Below are 12,683 nucleotides of genomic sequence, written 5' to 3'. Positions count from 1 at the left end.
GCAAAAATTTCTATTGGTCCATATGCTATCTACCTGTTAAGTAATATTTCACGCTAGTTGATAATGAGACACAGCTGTGGATATTTGCCATTCTCAGGCAAGTTCCTCTTAGCCAGCTTATTTTTTTTTCTTTCTTCCTTCTTTTTGACATTTTTTAACACAGAGTCTTGCTCTGTTGCCCAGACTGGAGTGCGGTGGTGCCATCTTGGCTCACTACAACTTCCACCTCCCAGGTTTCAAGCAATTCTCCTGTCTCAGCCTCCTGAGTAGCTGGGATTACAGGTGTGCATCATCATGACCGGCTAGTTTTTATATTTTTAGTAGAGATGGAGTTTTGCCATGTTGGCCAGGCTGGTCTTGAACTCCTAGCCTCAAGTGATCCAGAGTGGCCAGCCTCCCAAAATGCTGGGATTACAGGCGTGAGACACCACACCTGGCCTTATCTAACTCTTCTAGATGCCCCCTTTCTGAAATATTAGTCTTCTAATTCAAAGTCTATGAAGATATAGAGAGTGCTCTGCATTTATATGCCATTTTGGTACCCTTCAGGTGGCTGTGCTGTGGAAGCAACAATCGTTCCCTTACCTTGCTTACGAAGTCCCAGTGGCAGAGCATATGCAAACTAAGAAGAGATTCTGGTCACAATTAGAAATTATTGGACTATGCCAAGGTTTCTGTTTTTGTTTTTGGCCTCTCCTTGCTCAGCAAATTTTAAGAACTCACCTTAAAGCATATTTTAAGACCCATTATAAGGCCTATACTGTGGAAAAATCTATCAAGACAAAGAGAATAGATCTTTCTCCTTTTCTTGAGGGAAGCCTTTGGTAAATATTATAGTAAGGTATTCTCATGAAAATTAGTGATTATGGGTCAGGTGCGGTGGCTCACACCTGTAATCCCAACACTTCCGGAGGCCAAGGCAGGCAGATCACAAGTTCAGGAGATTGAGACCATCCTGGCCAACATGATGAAACCCCATCTCTACTAAAAATACAAAAATTAGCCGGGCGTGGTGGCGTGGGCCTGTAGTCCCAGCTACTCAGGAAGCTGAGGCAGGAGAATCGCTTGAACCCAGGAGGCAGAGGTGGAGGCTGCAGTGAGCAGAGATCACACTACTGCACTCCAGCCTGGGTGACAGAGCGAGACTCTGTCTCAAAAAAAGAAAGAAGAAAATTAGCGATTATGTATCCTTTCGGTATGTTCATGTACAGGGGCTCATGTGAGCAATTTAAAGTTTTAAAAGATATTTTATTTATAAATTAGCCAAGTTCTTTTTTTTTCTTTTTTTTTGAGACGGAGTCTCGCTCTGTCGCCCAGGCTGGAGTGCAGTGGCCGGATCTCAGCTCACTGCTAGCTCCGCCTCCCGGGTTCACGCCATTCTCCGGCCTCAGCCTCCCGAGTAGCTGGGACTACAGGCGCCCGCCACCTCGCCCGGCTAGTTTTTTGTATTTCTTAATAGAGACGGGGTTTCACCGTGTTAGCCAGGATGGTCTCGATCTCCTGACCTCGTGATCCGCCCGTCTCGGCCTCCCAAAGTGCTGGGATTACAGGCTTGAGCCACCGCACCCGGCCAAATTAGCCAAGTTCTAATAATAACTTGGGATCATATGTTGCAAGACAGGCTGGCAAAGTCCTACTGATGTATCAACACTACTGATGTATCAACACTGCTTACATCATCTAGAAACAGAGCGAGTATAACACCAAAATGCAATTCTAGAAACTTGTGCATGGTCTATACACAAACCAAACTAATGAGGACATTCATACTACCTGTGACTCTTATAACATGAGATAGGAAGCAAACAGAAAACTGGACCTTCTCCCACAGGAAATGTTAGTAAGGCCACTGATTACTCCTCAGTGGTCACCCACACTGGGGGAACATGCAGTCCCACATAATGGAGTATTAGATTATTACAAAGCTCTGATGACTTTTGCCAAAGCATTGTATTCACTGTTGCAAGGAGCCCTACTAGTTGACTCAGAAAGATGGTTTTCTATTTGAAATCCTGGCAACTTGGTCTGTATCAAGGCTTACCAGTAGACAACATTACTCAAACCTCAAATGGAAGGGACCTTATCAAGTCCCACTGGTCTGTCAAGCACCAAGCTTTTTTTGTCTTGGATCCACAGCTCCCACTGTAAGAAAACATCTTTCCTCTTTTCCTCAATTTAACAGCTTTTTGCTACTAATACATTTTATTTTTAGACATAAGAATCAGTGACATACTTCTCACCTGAGTTTCAGACCAGAGATGTAGATTACAGAAAATTCCTCATAATATCTTAAAACTACTTAGTAGGTAAAACCTTTACTCTGACCTGTCTTGCTAACAACTGAACTCAACCTATGTTTGAGAATTATCCAACAACTTTCCAGATATGCTGTAAGTGAATTCCATCTTACAAAAACTGATAAGAGTTTTAAAAATGTCAAAGAAAGTCTTATTCCAGACTTCACTTACTTTTCCTACACCTGGATTGTAATTAACTTCCTACAAATACAGATCTACTTTGGCCCTTCATGCATCAAGCTTCAGTCTTGGCCACCTTGAACTGAGTCCAGGGCTTATAAAAACTTCTAATGTAAAACTTACTGTAACTATTTGTTTTGTCTGGTTTTGTCAGAAACCTATTTCATTGCCTTTCATTGGAAAATAAAATCTTTCTTAGAACCTGTCACACAATGTGGAGAACAGTATGATTGCTAATCCTCTCGCTTTCATCAGCCAAAGAAGAGTCACCACTAAGATCAATAGTGTGTGGTAGCCAGCAAGCACCTTGAAAGAGGACCATTTCCACGCTGTTCTTTCTCAGCCTTCTGGGCTAGTCACTGAGTTGCAGTTCTAAATTGAGGGGGAGTCACCATCAAAAATCAAATAAAAGTGAGTCTGTCCCAGCACTGCCCCCAGTTACTTAAAGAACATCCCCCAGTGTGTTATTTTCTATGAGAGTTCAAAGATACAACAAATCTATTCCAGCACTTAAATATTAGAGGTGTTAAATGTTTATAAATTCTGAATCTGCTCTTATTCCCTCCACCAGCAGATTTAGGAGACACAGAGAACCACACAATGAGAAATCTTCCTGGGGAGATAGGAGGAGTGAAAGTCCTACCAGAACGAAATCAGCTTGATTCTACTGATGCTTGCTACCCCATATCATGAAAGTAGATTTAAGCCAGTCTTATGAATAGCAAATCCAGGCTGTAAGAGTCTACTTGGATAGACAAAAACCTCAATTATAAAAACAAAACAAGAGAAAACAACTCAAAGCTTACCTGAGAGTCTGTAGTTTACACTCTGGGTGTTTCAAGGCTTCACATAATGACTTTACTCCATTATCCCCTATATCACTCCCTTTTAGGTCAAGATGCATCAGATTCTGGTTATGAATCAAAGAAGTAGAGATATCCTGACAACCATCAGGGAAAGTGATACATTTCAACCTTCAGAAGAAAAACATGCAGGAGGTATTACAAAATCATTTCTCTCCTTGGTTACAGGATCTCTTTCTTTTCAATCTAATTCTTGGATATTACATGAATATTCTTTTATCTTATTTTCATCTAAAACAATTGGGTTATAACTTCAATTTCTATTTATGTCCTGATAATTGACACTCCCAAGGTTTTTTTACCTTAAGGCAAAAGAAGGTGATAACATCATGAAAAGCAGAAGAGGAGCCTCTTAAACTTGTAATCCCAGGAATGACTATCAAAAATTATCAGGGCCATTCCAAGTACTAAAATAACATTAATTCACAATAGCCAAATCTTTAAATAATCCAAGGTTAATTCACAATTAGCATCAACTGTTTGATGTGCAGTAATAACAAAACACTGTTGCAAAACATACTATGTCATCTTGGGGACTTTGCTAGTTGTAGGAGGCAGGTGTACAGAGGCAGCCCAAGCAAAATAATGAAGTTAAATCTGCCATTTTTTGTCCTACTTTCTACCTGCTAACTCAGTCAATGTCAGATATTTCTGATGCTTCTATAGTATCTCTGCTAGTCCCCAATGCCCTTCTGTTCACTGTCCAAAACCTTGCTTTGTAACACCACCTTTCCTCCCTTCTGCCCACCACCCACCCTCACTCCCCTTACCCCAGGCAAGTACACACAGGAAAATAAAGATTTTACCCATTTACAGCACTAACCATCCTCATCTAGTAAAAGTGCCTAAGGCACTCAGTAAATATAAATGGCACCATCTCACTTATTAGGGAAAAGAGACCACAGTAAGACCACATTAAGGTGGCAGACAGAGAACAGTCATCATGGCATCCTCCCACTGATGCAACCCTCCCATTCTAAGAAAGGAAGTCAATTAACCCAGAAGGGATTGGCTATGGTGAAGATCTGAATTGATGACATCCTGTGAAGGGACAATATGGGGTAAATGTTTAGGGATGAGTGGAAAGGACTTCCAGGAACCCCTTAATCATAACATACATCTAGTTGCCTTACTACATCTATATGGAAGACCAGACCTACTCTAGATGCTTGAAATCCAAGGTCAGAACTCACTAAAAACACTGAGATTGGGAGGAAAATATTTGATGAGAAGCCTGTCCCCACCCCCCGCCCAAAATAACATCTATTTTTAGTACTAATGGAAACAAAGATCTATCATTTGTTCAGCATTCAGTTCATACCAAACGACAAATGTACCTTGCACACATTTACAGACACAAAATACAGAGGAGATTAGGATCAGTTTCAGCTCCTAGTGGAGTCCTTACAGAAAAGGGTAAGAGATATGTGAACATTCAACGTTTTAAAGTGATTGAGTATCTAGAATCAAATTAAGATAAAATTTTAAAAAGACTGACAGCAGCAAATGTTGGCAAAGATTACCCTTATTCTTAATAGGTTAAAAACTGGAAACCGCCAGGGGTCTTTTAACAAGAGAATGAATAAACAAATTATAGTATTGTTATACAATGGAATACTAATCAGCAGTAAAAAAGAAACTACTGAAAGTTGCAACAACATGGATAAATTTTAGAAGATGTTTTGTTGAGCACAAGAAGATGGATACAGCCAGGTGTGGTGACTCATGCCTGTAATCCCAGCATTTTAGGAGGCCAAGGTGGGCAGATCACTTGAGGTCAGAAGTTCGAGACCAGCTTGGCCAAGATGGTGAAACCCCGTCTCTACTAAAAATACAAAAATTAGCCAGGTGTGGTGGCACGTGCCTGTAGTCCCACCTGCTCGGGAGGCTGAGGCAGGAGACTGGCTTGAACCTGGGAGGCGGAGGTTGCAGTGAGCCAAGATTGCACCACTATACTCCAGCCTGGCAACAGAGCAAGACTGTCACAAAAAAAAAAAAAGAGAAAAGAAAAAGAAAGAAGATAAATTAAAAAAAAAAATACATGCTGTGGAATCAATCAAAATGATTCCAAAAAGACACAAATTATTGTCTCTGGGACTGGATGGGGTGAGAAAATTGAACAGAAAGGGATAGGCTGGGCATTGCGGCTCATGCCTGTAATCCCAGCACTTTAGGAGGCTGAGGCAGGAGGATCTCCTCAGCCCAGAAGTTTCAGACCAGCCTGGGCAACACAATGAGATCCTAGCTCTATGAAATAAAATTTAAAAAAAAAATCGCCTGGCATGGTGGTACATGCCTGTAATCCCAGTTACTTGGGAGGCTGAGGTGGCAGGATTGCTTGAGCCCAGGAGTTCCAACTGCGATGGCATTGTTGCATTCCAGTCTGGGCAACAGAGTAAGATCCTGTCTCAAGAAAAAAAAAAGAAAAGGGGTATAAGGGAACTTTCTGAGATAAATGAAAATATTTTCTATCGTTTTGGATGTGTTGATTACAAAGATGTTTACATTTGTCAAAACTCAACAAACTGAACATTATTTGTGTACTTTATTAAACGCAAATTTTTCCTCAACAGAAAAAATTTAAGAAGATAGTAAGTTCCAGAACATGTCCTTGAAAGTGCATTGGTGACCTGCCTAGAATGTTTTAGCTCTGTGCTCTTCACTTAGAAAGTTCCTAATCAAGCCTGAAAAAACCATGTAAACAGTTCCTATGCCCTGTGGAATCACTCTGAGAACAAGTTAGTAATGATCTCATGTCCCCAGAGGATTCTGTTGTTCCTGTTTGAGTATTTTACACAGTGGCTTGTAAGTATTTGCTAGCATTGGCTTCCCCTAACGAGTATGAGTGGAAGGTGGAACACAGAAAGAAATTAGAATTACTCCATTAAATTTTCTCATACCAGACTTACAGTAGCTTTTGTAGTTTACAGTTTGGGTGCCTTAGTTCTTGATGCAGGATATTCATTGCTGATTTATCAAGGTTGCTATGGCACAGGTCCAGTTCTCTCAAATGTTCATTTGTATGAAGCACAGAACAGAGATCTTGCCACCAGTGAGTAATGTGATCACCATCCCTTTGCATAAATAATTAAAAAAAGAAAAACAATGCTGATTTTATTTCAGCCTAGGCAACTCTCAGAAGATAGTATTGGGGTAAAAGTGTATTTTGGAAAGGCAAGAGCATACAGTGCAGCTCCACCATGGGCACAGTCCATAAGGAAGTCTTCCTCTGGGCACTCTAGAGGCCTTATTTGTCCAACAGCTCTCCCACTTCCCATCCACTCCCCTCAACACACACAAAATAAAAACCAGAGAGGCTTTACTTTAGATGAAGCAACTCAGGAGGGATAAGAGAGAAGTATTCAAATACTTGAAGAGCCAATATCAAAAAGAAAAATAAAATTCGGTCACAAAGAATATGATTAGGATTAGTGGGTAGACATTAGGTGTAAAGTGGTGTAGATTAAAAACCACAGGCCTGAGACCCAGGTCTACCACTTACTAGCCATATTATTTTAAGAGAGTTGCATCAATTCTTTAAGTTACAAGTTTTCATCATCTATAAAATGGAAATGTTATCTCCTTTCACAGAGTTGTGGAAATTTAATAGTGCATTTTAAAGGGTACACAAAAGCACACTGTAAACTTTAAATACTTTATGATTTAATTAGAAATATTGTCAATAAACTCATGAACAAATAAAGGGTGATAAAACAGGGGACAACCTGGTGATTATAAGCTCAACAATGGAGCAGCTCTGAGTCCCAATTCAGCTCGGCCACTCACCAAACTGAGTTATTCTGGAAAATTTACTAACCCATGTGAGCCTCGGCTTCATCATCTTGATAAATGAAGATAACAGTATCTATTTTTTAGGATTACTGTGAAGATTCAATAAGGCAATATATAGAAAATGCTTAGCAAATGTCTCATGCTGTAAGTGTTCCTAGTAATCAGTAACTGTTACATACATATATATGTATATATTAAGTATAATATACATTAAACTATATAAAAGTCTAGTATGTTGCCTTATATATAATAGCTACTCAATAAATATTCATTCCCATATCTTAAGTTGGAATGAATGACAATTCATAGTGATGTTCTATATCACTTGAGGTCTTAAATTTATAAAAACAAGATAATAAATTATTCATTCAAGCATTCAAGTGTTTCCTCTGTGCGAACACTAGATAAAATGGTGAACCAAACAGAACTCCTGCTCTCATAAAGCTTACGATGTAGTTATATTATAGAAGAGATTGAGGTCACCTACAGTTTTTCTTTCAAAACATTGGGTTCTCTGGCTCCTTATTTTAGCAACAATGCCAACTCTAGTACTGGATAACTCTACAACATAGGTAAGGAAAGCTAGCAGGAGAACTGGCAATCTAGTGGCCAGAATACTGTTCTAACATTTACTATTAGGCATAAAAGACGTTTTAATGCTCTGTTAAATCACATATTCTTTAAACAGAACTCTGAAGTCAGAATTAAGAAAATTGACTGAAGATTACTCACAATTTTCCAAGGTAGGTAAAGGTCATAGCATCAGGGCCCACAATTTCTACTCCCACAGTTTGCAAATAAATAAAATGTATGCTCTTATAAGGAGTGCTTCTGAATTGTATATAATGGTACTGAAACAGCTTGGATAAAGTTAGCAAACCAAGAAATTACAATCAGATGTGTGAACTCAGTCAAGTTATATGCCTTCTTGGTACCACAATTTTGTGTGTCCTAAGTAAAATGGAAATAGCACCTACCTAATAGGACTATCAGAAGACTAAACGAGATCAAGGACTTAGAAGACTGTCAGGTTATGTGACAAGCACTCAGCAACTTAATTATTATTTGATGTGTGTTTGAATCAAGAAATTTTCTAGGTATATGTCTCTGAGTTTCGTAATCTTAAAAATACATAGAGATGGTTGCCAACAACATTAAATTGGATATTATATTAAATATCCAATTCACTATACAACTATATAGCACATGGAAAGTCCTCAATTAATTTTATATACATCTGGGAATGAATTCCATAGTTCAATTCTTTCCTCAGATTCAGACAGGTAGTCAGAAAAGGCAACTTGAGAAAGGAGGTAAAGTAGAATATACATAAAATACTTAAGGTTCATTTTTTTTTTCAAAAATGTTTATTTAGCACCTACTCTTTCTTACTAACCTCCAATGTCTTCAGATAGGCATTAAAGGGCTGAGACCTTTCACAAACTACAAAACAAAGGCCAAAATCATTGTCTGGGCAATGGGGAAAGTAAGCTAGGTCAGTAGAGTGCAGAGGAATGTAATACAGAGAAATAACCTGTGTTTACCAGGTTCAGAAGGAAATTTCTGGTCCCTTATTATTCTGGATGACATTATCTTTATAAATTAAACATACTTATTATCATGGATGCAAGTTTGTGCTGTGCCACATTCCTCCTTGAAGACTGAAGTGCTCATTCCCTCTGAGTTGTTGGGATTGTCAACAATTGAGAGTCCTCAGCCCAGTCCCTCTCCTGGTATTGCCTTCAGGCCAAAAAAGCCATCTCAGGAAAGTTTTTGCCCACTCCTCACCAGTAGCCATGATTGGTCAGTAAGGGGTTTAAATGCTTAGCCTCCCTGCCTCAAGATGGGACAACTCTGAAGGATTATCTCAGCTCTGGGACCTCAGCTAAACAACTCCTCCCTCTGACAAAATCTACTTCTTCTCTGCCTTACAGGGCACTTCCAGGGAATGGCCCTAATACACTTACCAAGTGTTAGTTGGGAGGCTTGTTTTCAATGTCTTCTTCTCAAATACCGTAGTTACAGACAGCCTGATGGTCCGCAAACACCGGCAGTGCTTAAGGCAGAAGGAAGATACAAGCAAATGTATTTTCTCACAAATATTAATGGCAACCTTTGAGAAATATCTCATTGCCTGGCTTATAAATGCTTTATCTTGAGTCTCATACAGATAGTGAAACAACTCCAGAAACCCCAGCTGTGATGGAGAATAGTCACTGTTTCCTAATACTTCCATACACTGAAGTAACTTTGATTTTATCTTCAGTGACATTTTACAGTTAAAAGTCCTCTCCAGTTGTTTTACTCGATCTTCATTCAAGAGGCCAAACAAAAAGCACTTCATCTGTCTCAGTTGGGGGTCTTTATAACTTGTGCTTTGAAGTAATGACTTCAAGTCTTCAAAAGGCTGGCAGGAAGGGTTCCCAGCTTCCCAATTGCCTTTCAACATATAGAACATAGCTGCAAAAAACTCCTGAACATGAAGGTGGGTGAACACATAGCAGTTTTCATACTCTGTGTCCTTTTGAATAATATTGTTGCCCAGAAAACTTGAGACATCAGATTTAGTTAACCCAAACCTTCTGAGATTTTCTCTGTAAAACACGTAAGTCATAGTCCATATTCCTTTGGCAGCGACATGGCACAGCCTTCTGAGCTGGACTTGGTTGGGTAGTCTAGGAGAGCATCCATCTACTGGTGTGAACAAGCTAGAAATATAGGAGGTAAACAGAGCCGTGGTTGTTTGGCAGGTCAATGTGACATCACCACCCTTCTCCATTTGCTGCTTCAGACAAGTACAAGTGGCCCAGCACACTAGGGGGACTTGGCACATGTTAAACAGCATCTCATTGCTTTTTAGTGAACTGAATGCTTTCATGGCCCACCTCTTATCTTCAAAAAACTGGTAAATATACTCCTCTCTTGCACCCTCAGACATTCCTAGTAGCTCTACATAACGGTGATTCTTCAACAACTGCTTTAGTCTCTTAGAAGTTGTGAGTCTTGTTGTCACCAATAAGGATGCCTCAGGGAGCATCACTTTCCTCAACAAACTACTCATGAGGAAGGACACTGGGTGTTCTTGGGTCCAGTCTTCGCACAGTGCAAATTCAGGTTCTTCAAAGGCAAAATTCAGTTCATCAAAACTGTCAATAATAAACAGGAGGCTACTTGGCTGGGATATGATCCCTTCAATGGGGCCTTCTGTGCTGGGCCAGTCCTTTGATATCAATTGAGCAAAGCTTCTCTCTTTCAGCTGGTTAATTTCTCTCCCATTGAGATAAAAGACATACATAAACCTCTGCTGGTAGAGATTGCCCTCTGCCCAATCTAACATTGCCTTTCTCACCAAGGTTGTTTTCCCAACTCCAGCAGCTCCCTGAAGCACCACGGTCTGTGGCTGTTCACCAGTTTTGACATCCACATCAAACAAGTGTTCCAACAGTTTTCTATCTTTCTCCGCAATTCCATGATGGAAATCTTCAGGCTTTCCAGCCAAAGACTTCTTGTCCCAAGTGATGCAAAATTTTTCCTTTATTCTAATTCTGTATTCTGTTCCATCACCTAAGTCAGAATGGCAAAGGTAAAAACAGAACAAAAACAAAAACAAAAAAAAACACATAATCAAAGCAAATTCTATGAAATGTAATGTCAAGAATACCGAACTTGCAGTTAGGAACAAGAAAGAATGTAGGCTGAAATCAGAGCTGGTTTTGATTTTTTTTAAATAATATAAATCAAATAAAAATATTCCTATAGATTTAAAACCTGTATTAGATACTGTAATATAAACCAGAATTGATGCAGAAAAATTAATTTGTGATGGGAAATAAAACTGGATATACTTTAGAGATATTTTTTTCTTCTTTGTACTTTTCCTTCTACAGAGAAAAAGGATGACAGAGGTGGAGAACAGAAGTATCATCCAGATAAAAAAAGAGCAGAGGCAACCATTAGCAATAATAGGGAAGACCCCAAGACAGATTTGAATCTACAGATCAAAATAATTTTCTTTGTACAAGTAAAAAGTTAATAGAAATAAACATTGAATCATGGCTCAAATAATATTTTGAATAAAAGAAAAACATCCTAAGTGAAATAGAATGAAAATATAATTAATCTTTACCTGTTTCAGTCTGATCTCTCTTTCAGATCTCTATTAAAAATATAGGATCTCAGGGAAGACCTCTCTGAACCTCATCGCTAGAGTATTTCCCCTTTTTATATATTCTCAAAACAGTATATTTTTCATTCACAGTACATGTCACTAGCTATAATTACTTTATTGTTTAAATAAATGATGCACTTGGCTGGCGGCTTCATCACTGCATGTTCAGTGTCTAACACATCTCCTTGCACATAAGAAGTGTCAAATACATTTGTGCAATAAAAAAACGAGAGAATACAATCATATAATTGAGTACTTTACAACTTTTGAATAAGGTATAATTATAGGTACTAATATCCCCCAAATAATAACAAGAAAAGATATGAAGTTTCTAGGAATTATGTAAAATATGATCCTCTCCTGGAAATAAAATGAACAAACTTTATGTATCTGAAAACCTATACCATATACACCAATACAGTAATACTGGTTATTTCTGAATAGTAGGATTGGGGATGGGGAGTGGGACAGAGTGAGAAACTCACTTTATGTACTTTTACAGTATTTGAATCTTTTTTTAAAAAAATAGCTCATTTTGCTTATGTGAAGTTTAAAAACAAAGATAAAACATAAACAAATGATAACTAAGAAATTCCAAAAAGCAAAACTAATGATTGGCCAGGCAGAGAGAAGAAAAACACTCTTTACCCAGAACTAAAACCTACCATGAAACTATAGTAATTCAAACAGCATAATGTTGGTACACTCACAGAGAAAATAATCAGTAAATCATTGCTGTACTTCTTATTTTCTATTTTGTACTTACAGTATTTTCCAAAGTTCCTATAATGAATAGTTTACTTTTATCACAATTTCCAAATAATAATTTGAAGGCATTTATTAGCTATCTGTGTGCAATTATCTGCACATAAGAGGGAAATAACCATTAGGTTTGAAATAATAAAACAAAAATTATTAGCCCATGAGTTTTTTTCTCATACCACAAAGATAAACTTCTTTATATTGAATCAGAAATGAAAGTCACAGTGGGAAGTTATATTGAAGGTCATTTAATATAACAAGCAATTTTTATATTTTAGTGCTTGGGATGAAGTTTTCAATTATTTCTTGAATGAAATAATGTGGCTTGTTAGAATGTGGCTGGGTTAAGAATAAAGGTTTCTCACTTGATCTAATTTTCTTTCTACTGTAATTCCACTTATATAAATTGGAATTAAATTATGTAGAATTCAAAACAAAGTAGGGAAATGGTGTTAATAAGCCAGTGGTCTGAAATTCCCAACCTTTTGGGCACCAGGGGCCAGTTTCGTGGAAGACAATTTTTCCATGGATGTAGGGGGCAGGGGTGAATCAGGATGATTCAATTGCATTACATTTATCATTAGATTCTCATAAGGAGCATACAACCTAAATCCCTTGAAT

General features: G+C 38.3%; 1 protein-coding gene across 3 annotated transcripts in view; it reads right to left on the bottom strand.

Moving 5' to 3' along the window:
• Window positions 1–12,683, bottom strand: part of NLRP14 (NLR family pyrin domain containing 14) — a 58,614-nt gene that overhangs the window by 27,125 nt on the left and 18,806 nt on the right. For all 3 annotated transcript variants that reach the window (XM_017948678.3, XM_003910272.4, XM_009186692.3), the window contains exons 4-6: window positions 9,100–10,696; window positions 6,250–6,414; window positions 3,284–3,451 (exon numbers count right to left, since the gene is read on the bottom strand). In XM_017948678.3, the coding sequence (XP_017804167.1) occupies window positions 3,284–3,451; window positions 6,250–6,414; window positions 9,100–10,696 (1,930 nt within the window). The remainder of the gene's footprint in view (window positions 1–3,283; window positions 3,452–6,249; window positions 6,415–9,099; window positions 10,697–12,683) is intronic.

Source organism: Papio anubis, chromosome 12, assembly GCF_008728515.1.
Source record: "Papio anubis isolate 15944 chromosome 12, Panubis1.0, whole genome shotgun sequence".
Taxonomy (NCBI): Eukaryota; Metazoa; Chordata; class Mammalia; order Primates; family Cercopithecidae; genus Papio; species Papio anubis.
The sequence above is the reverse complement of the archived record's forward strand: the minus strand, read 5'-3'. Positions and strand labels throughout refer to the sequence as shown.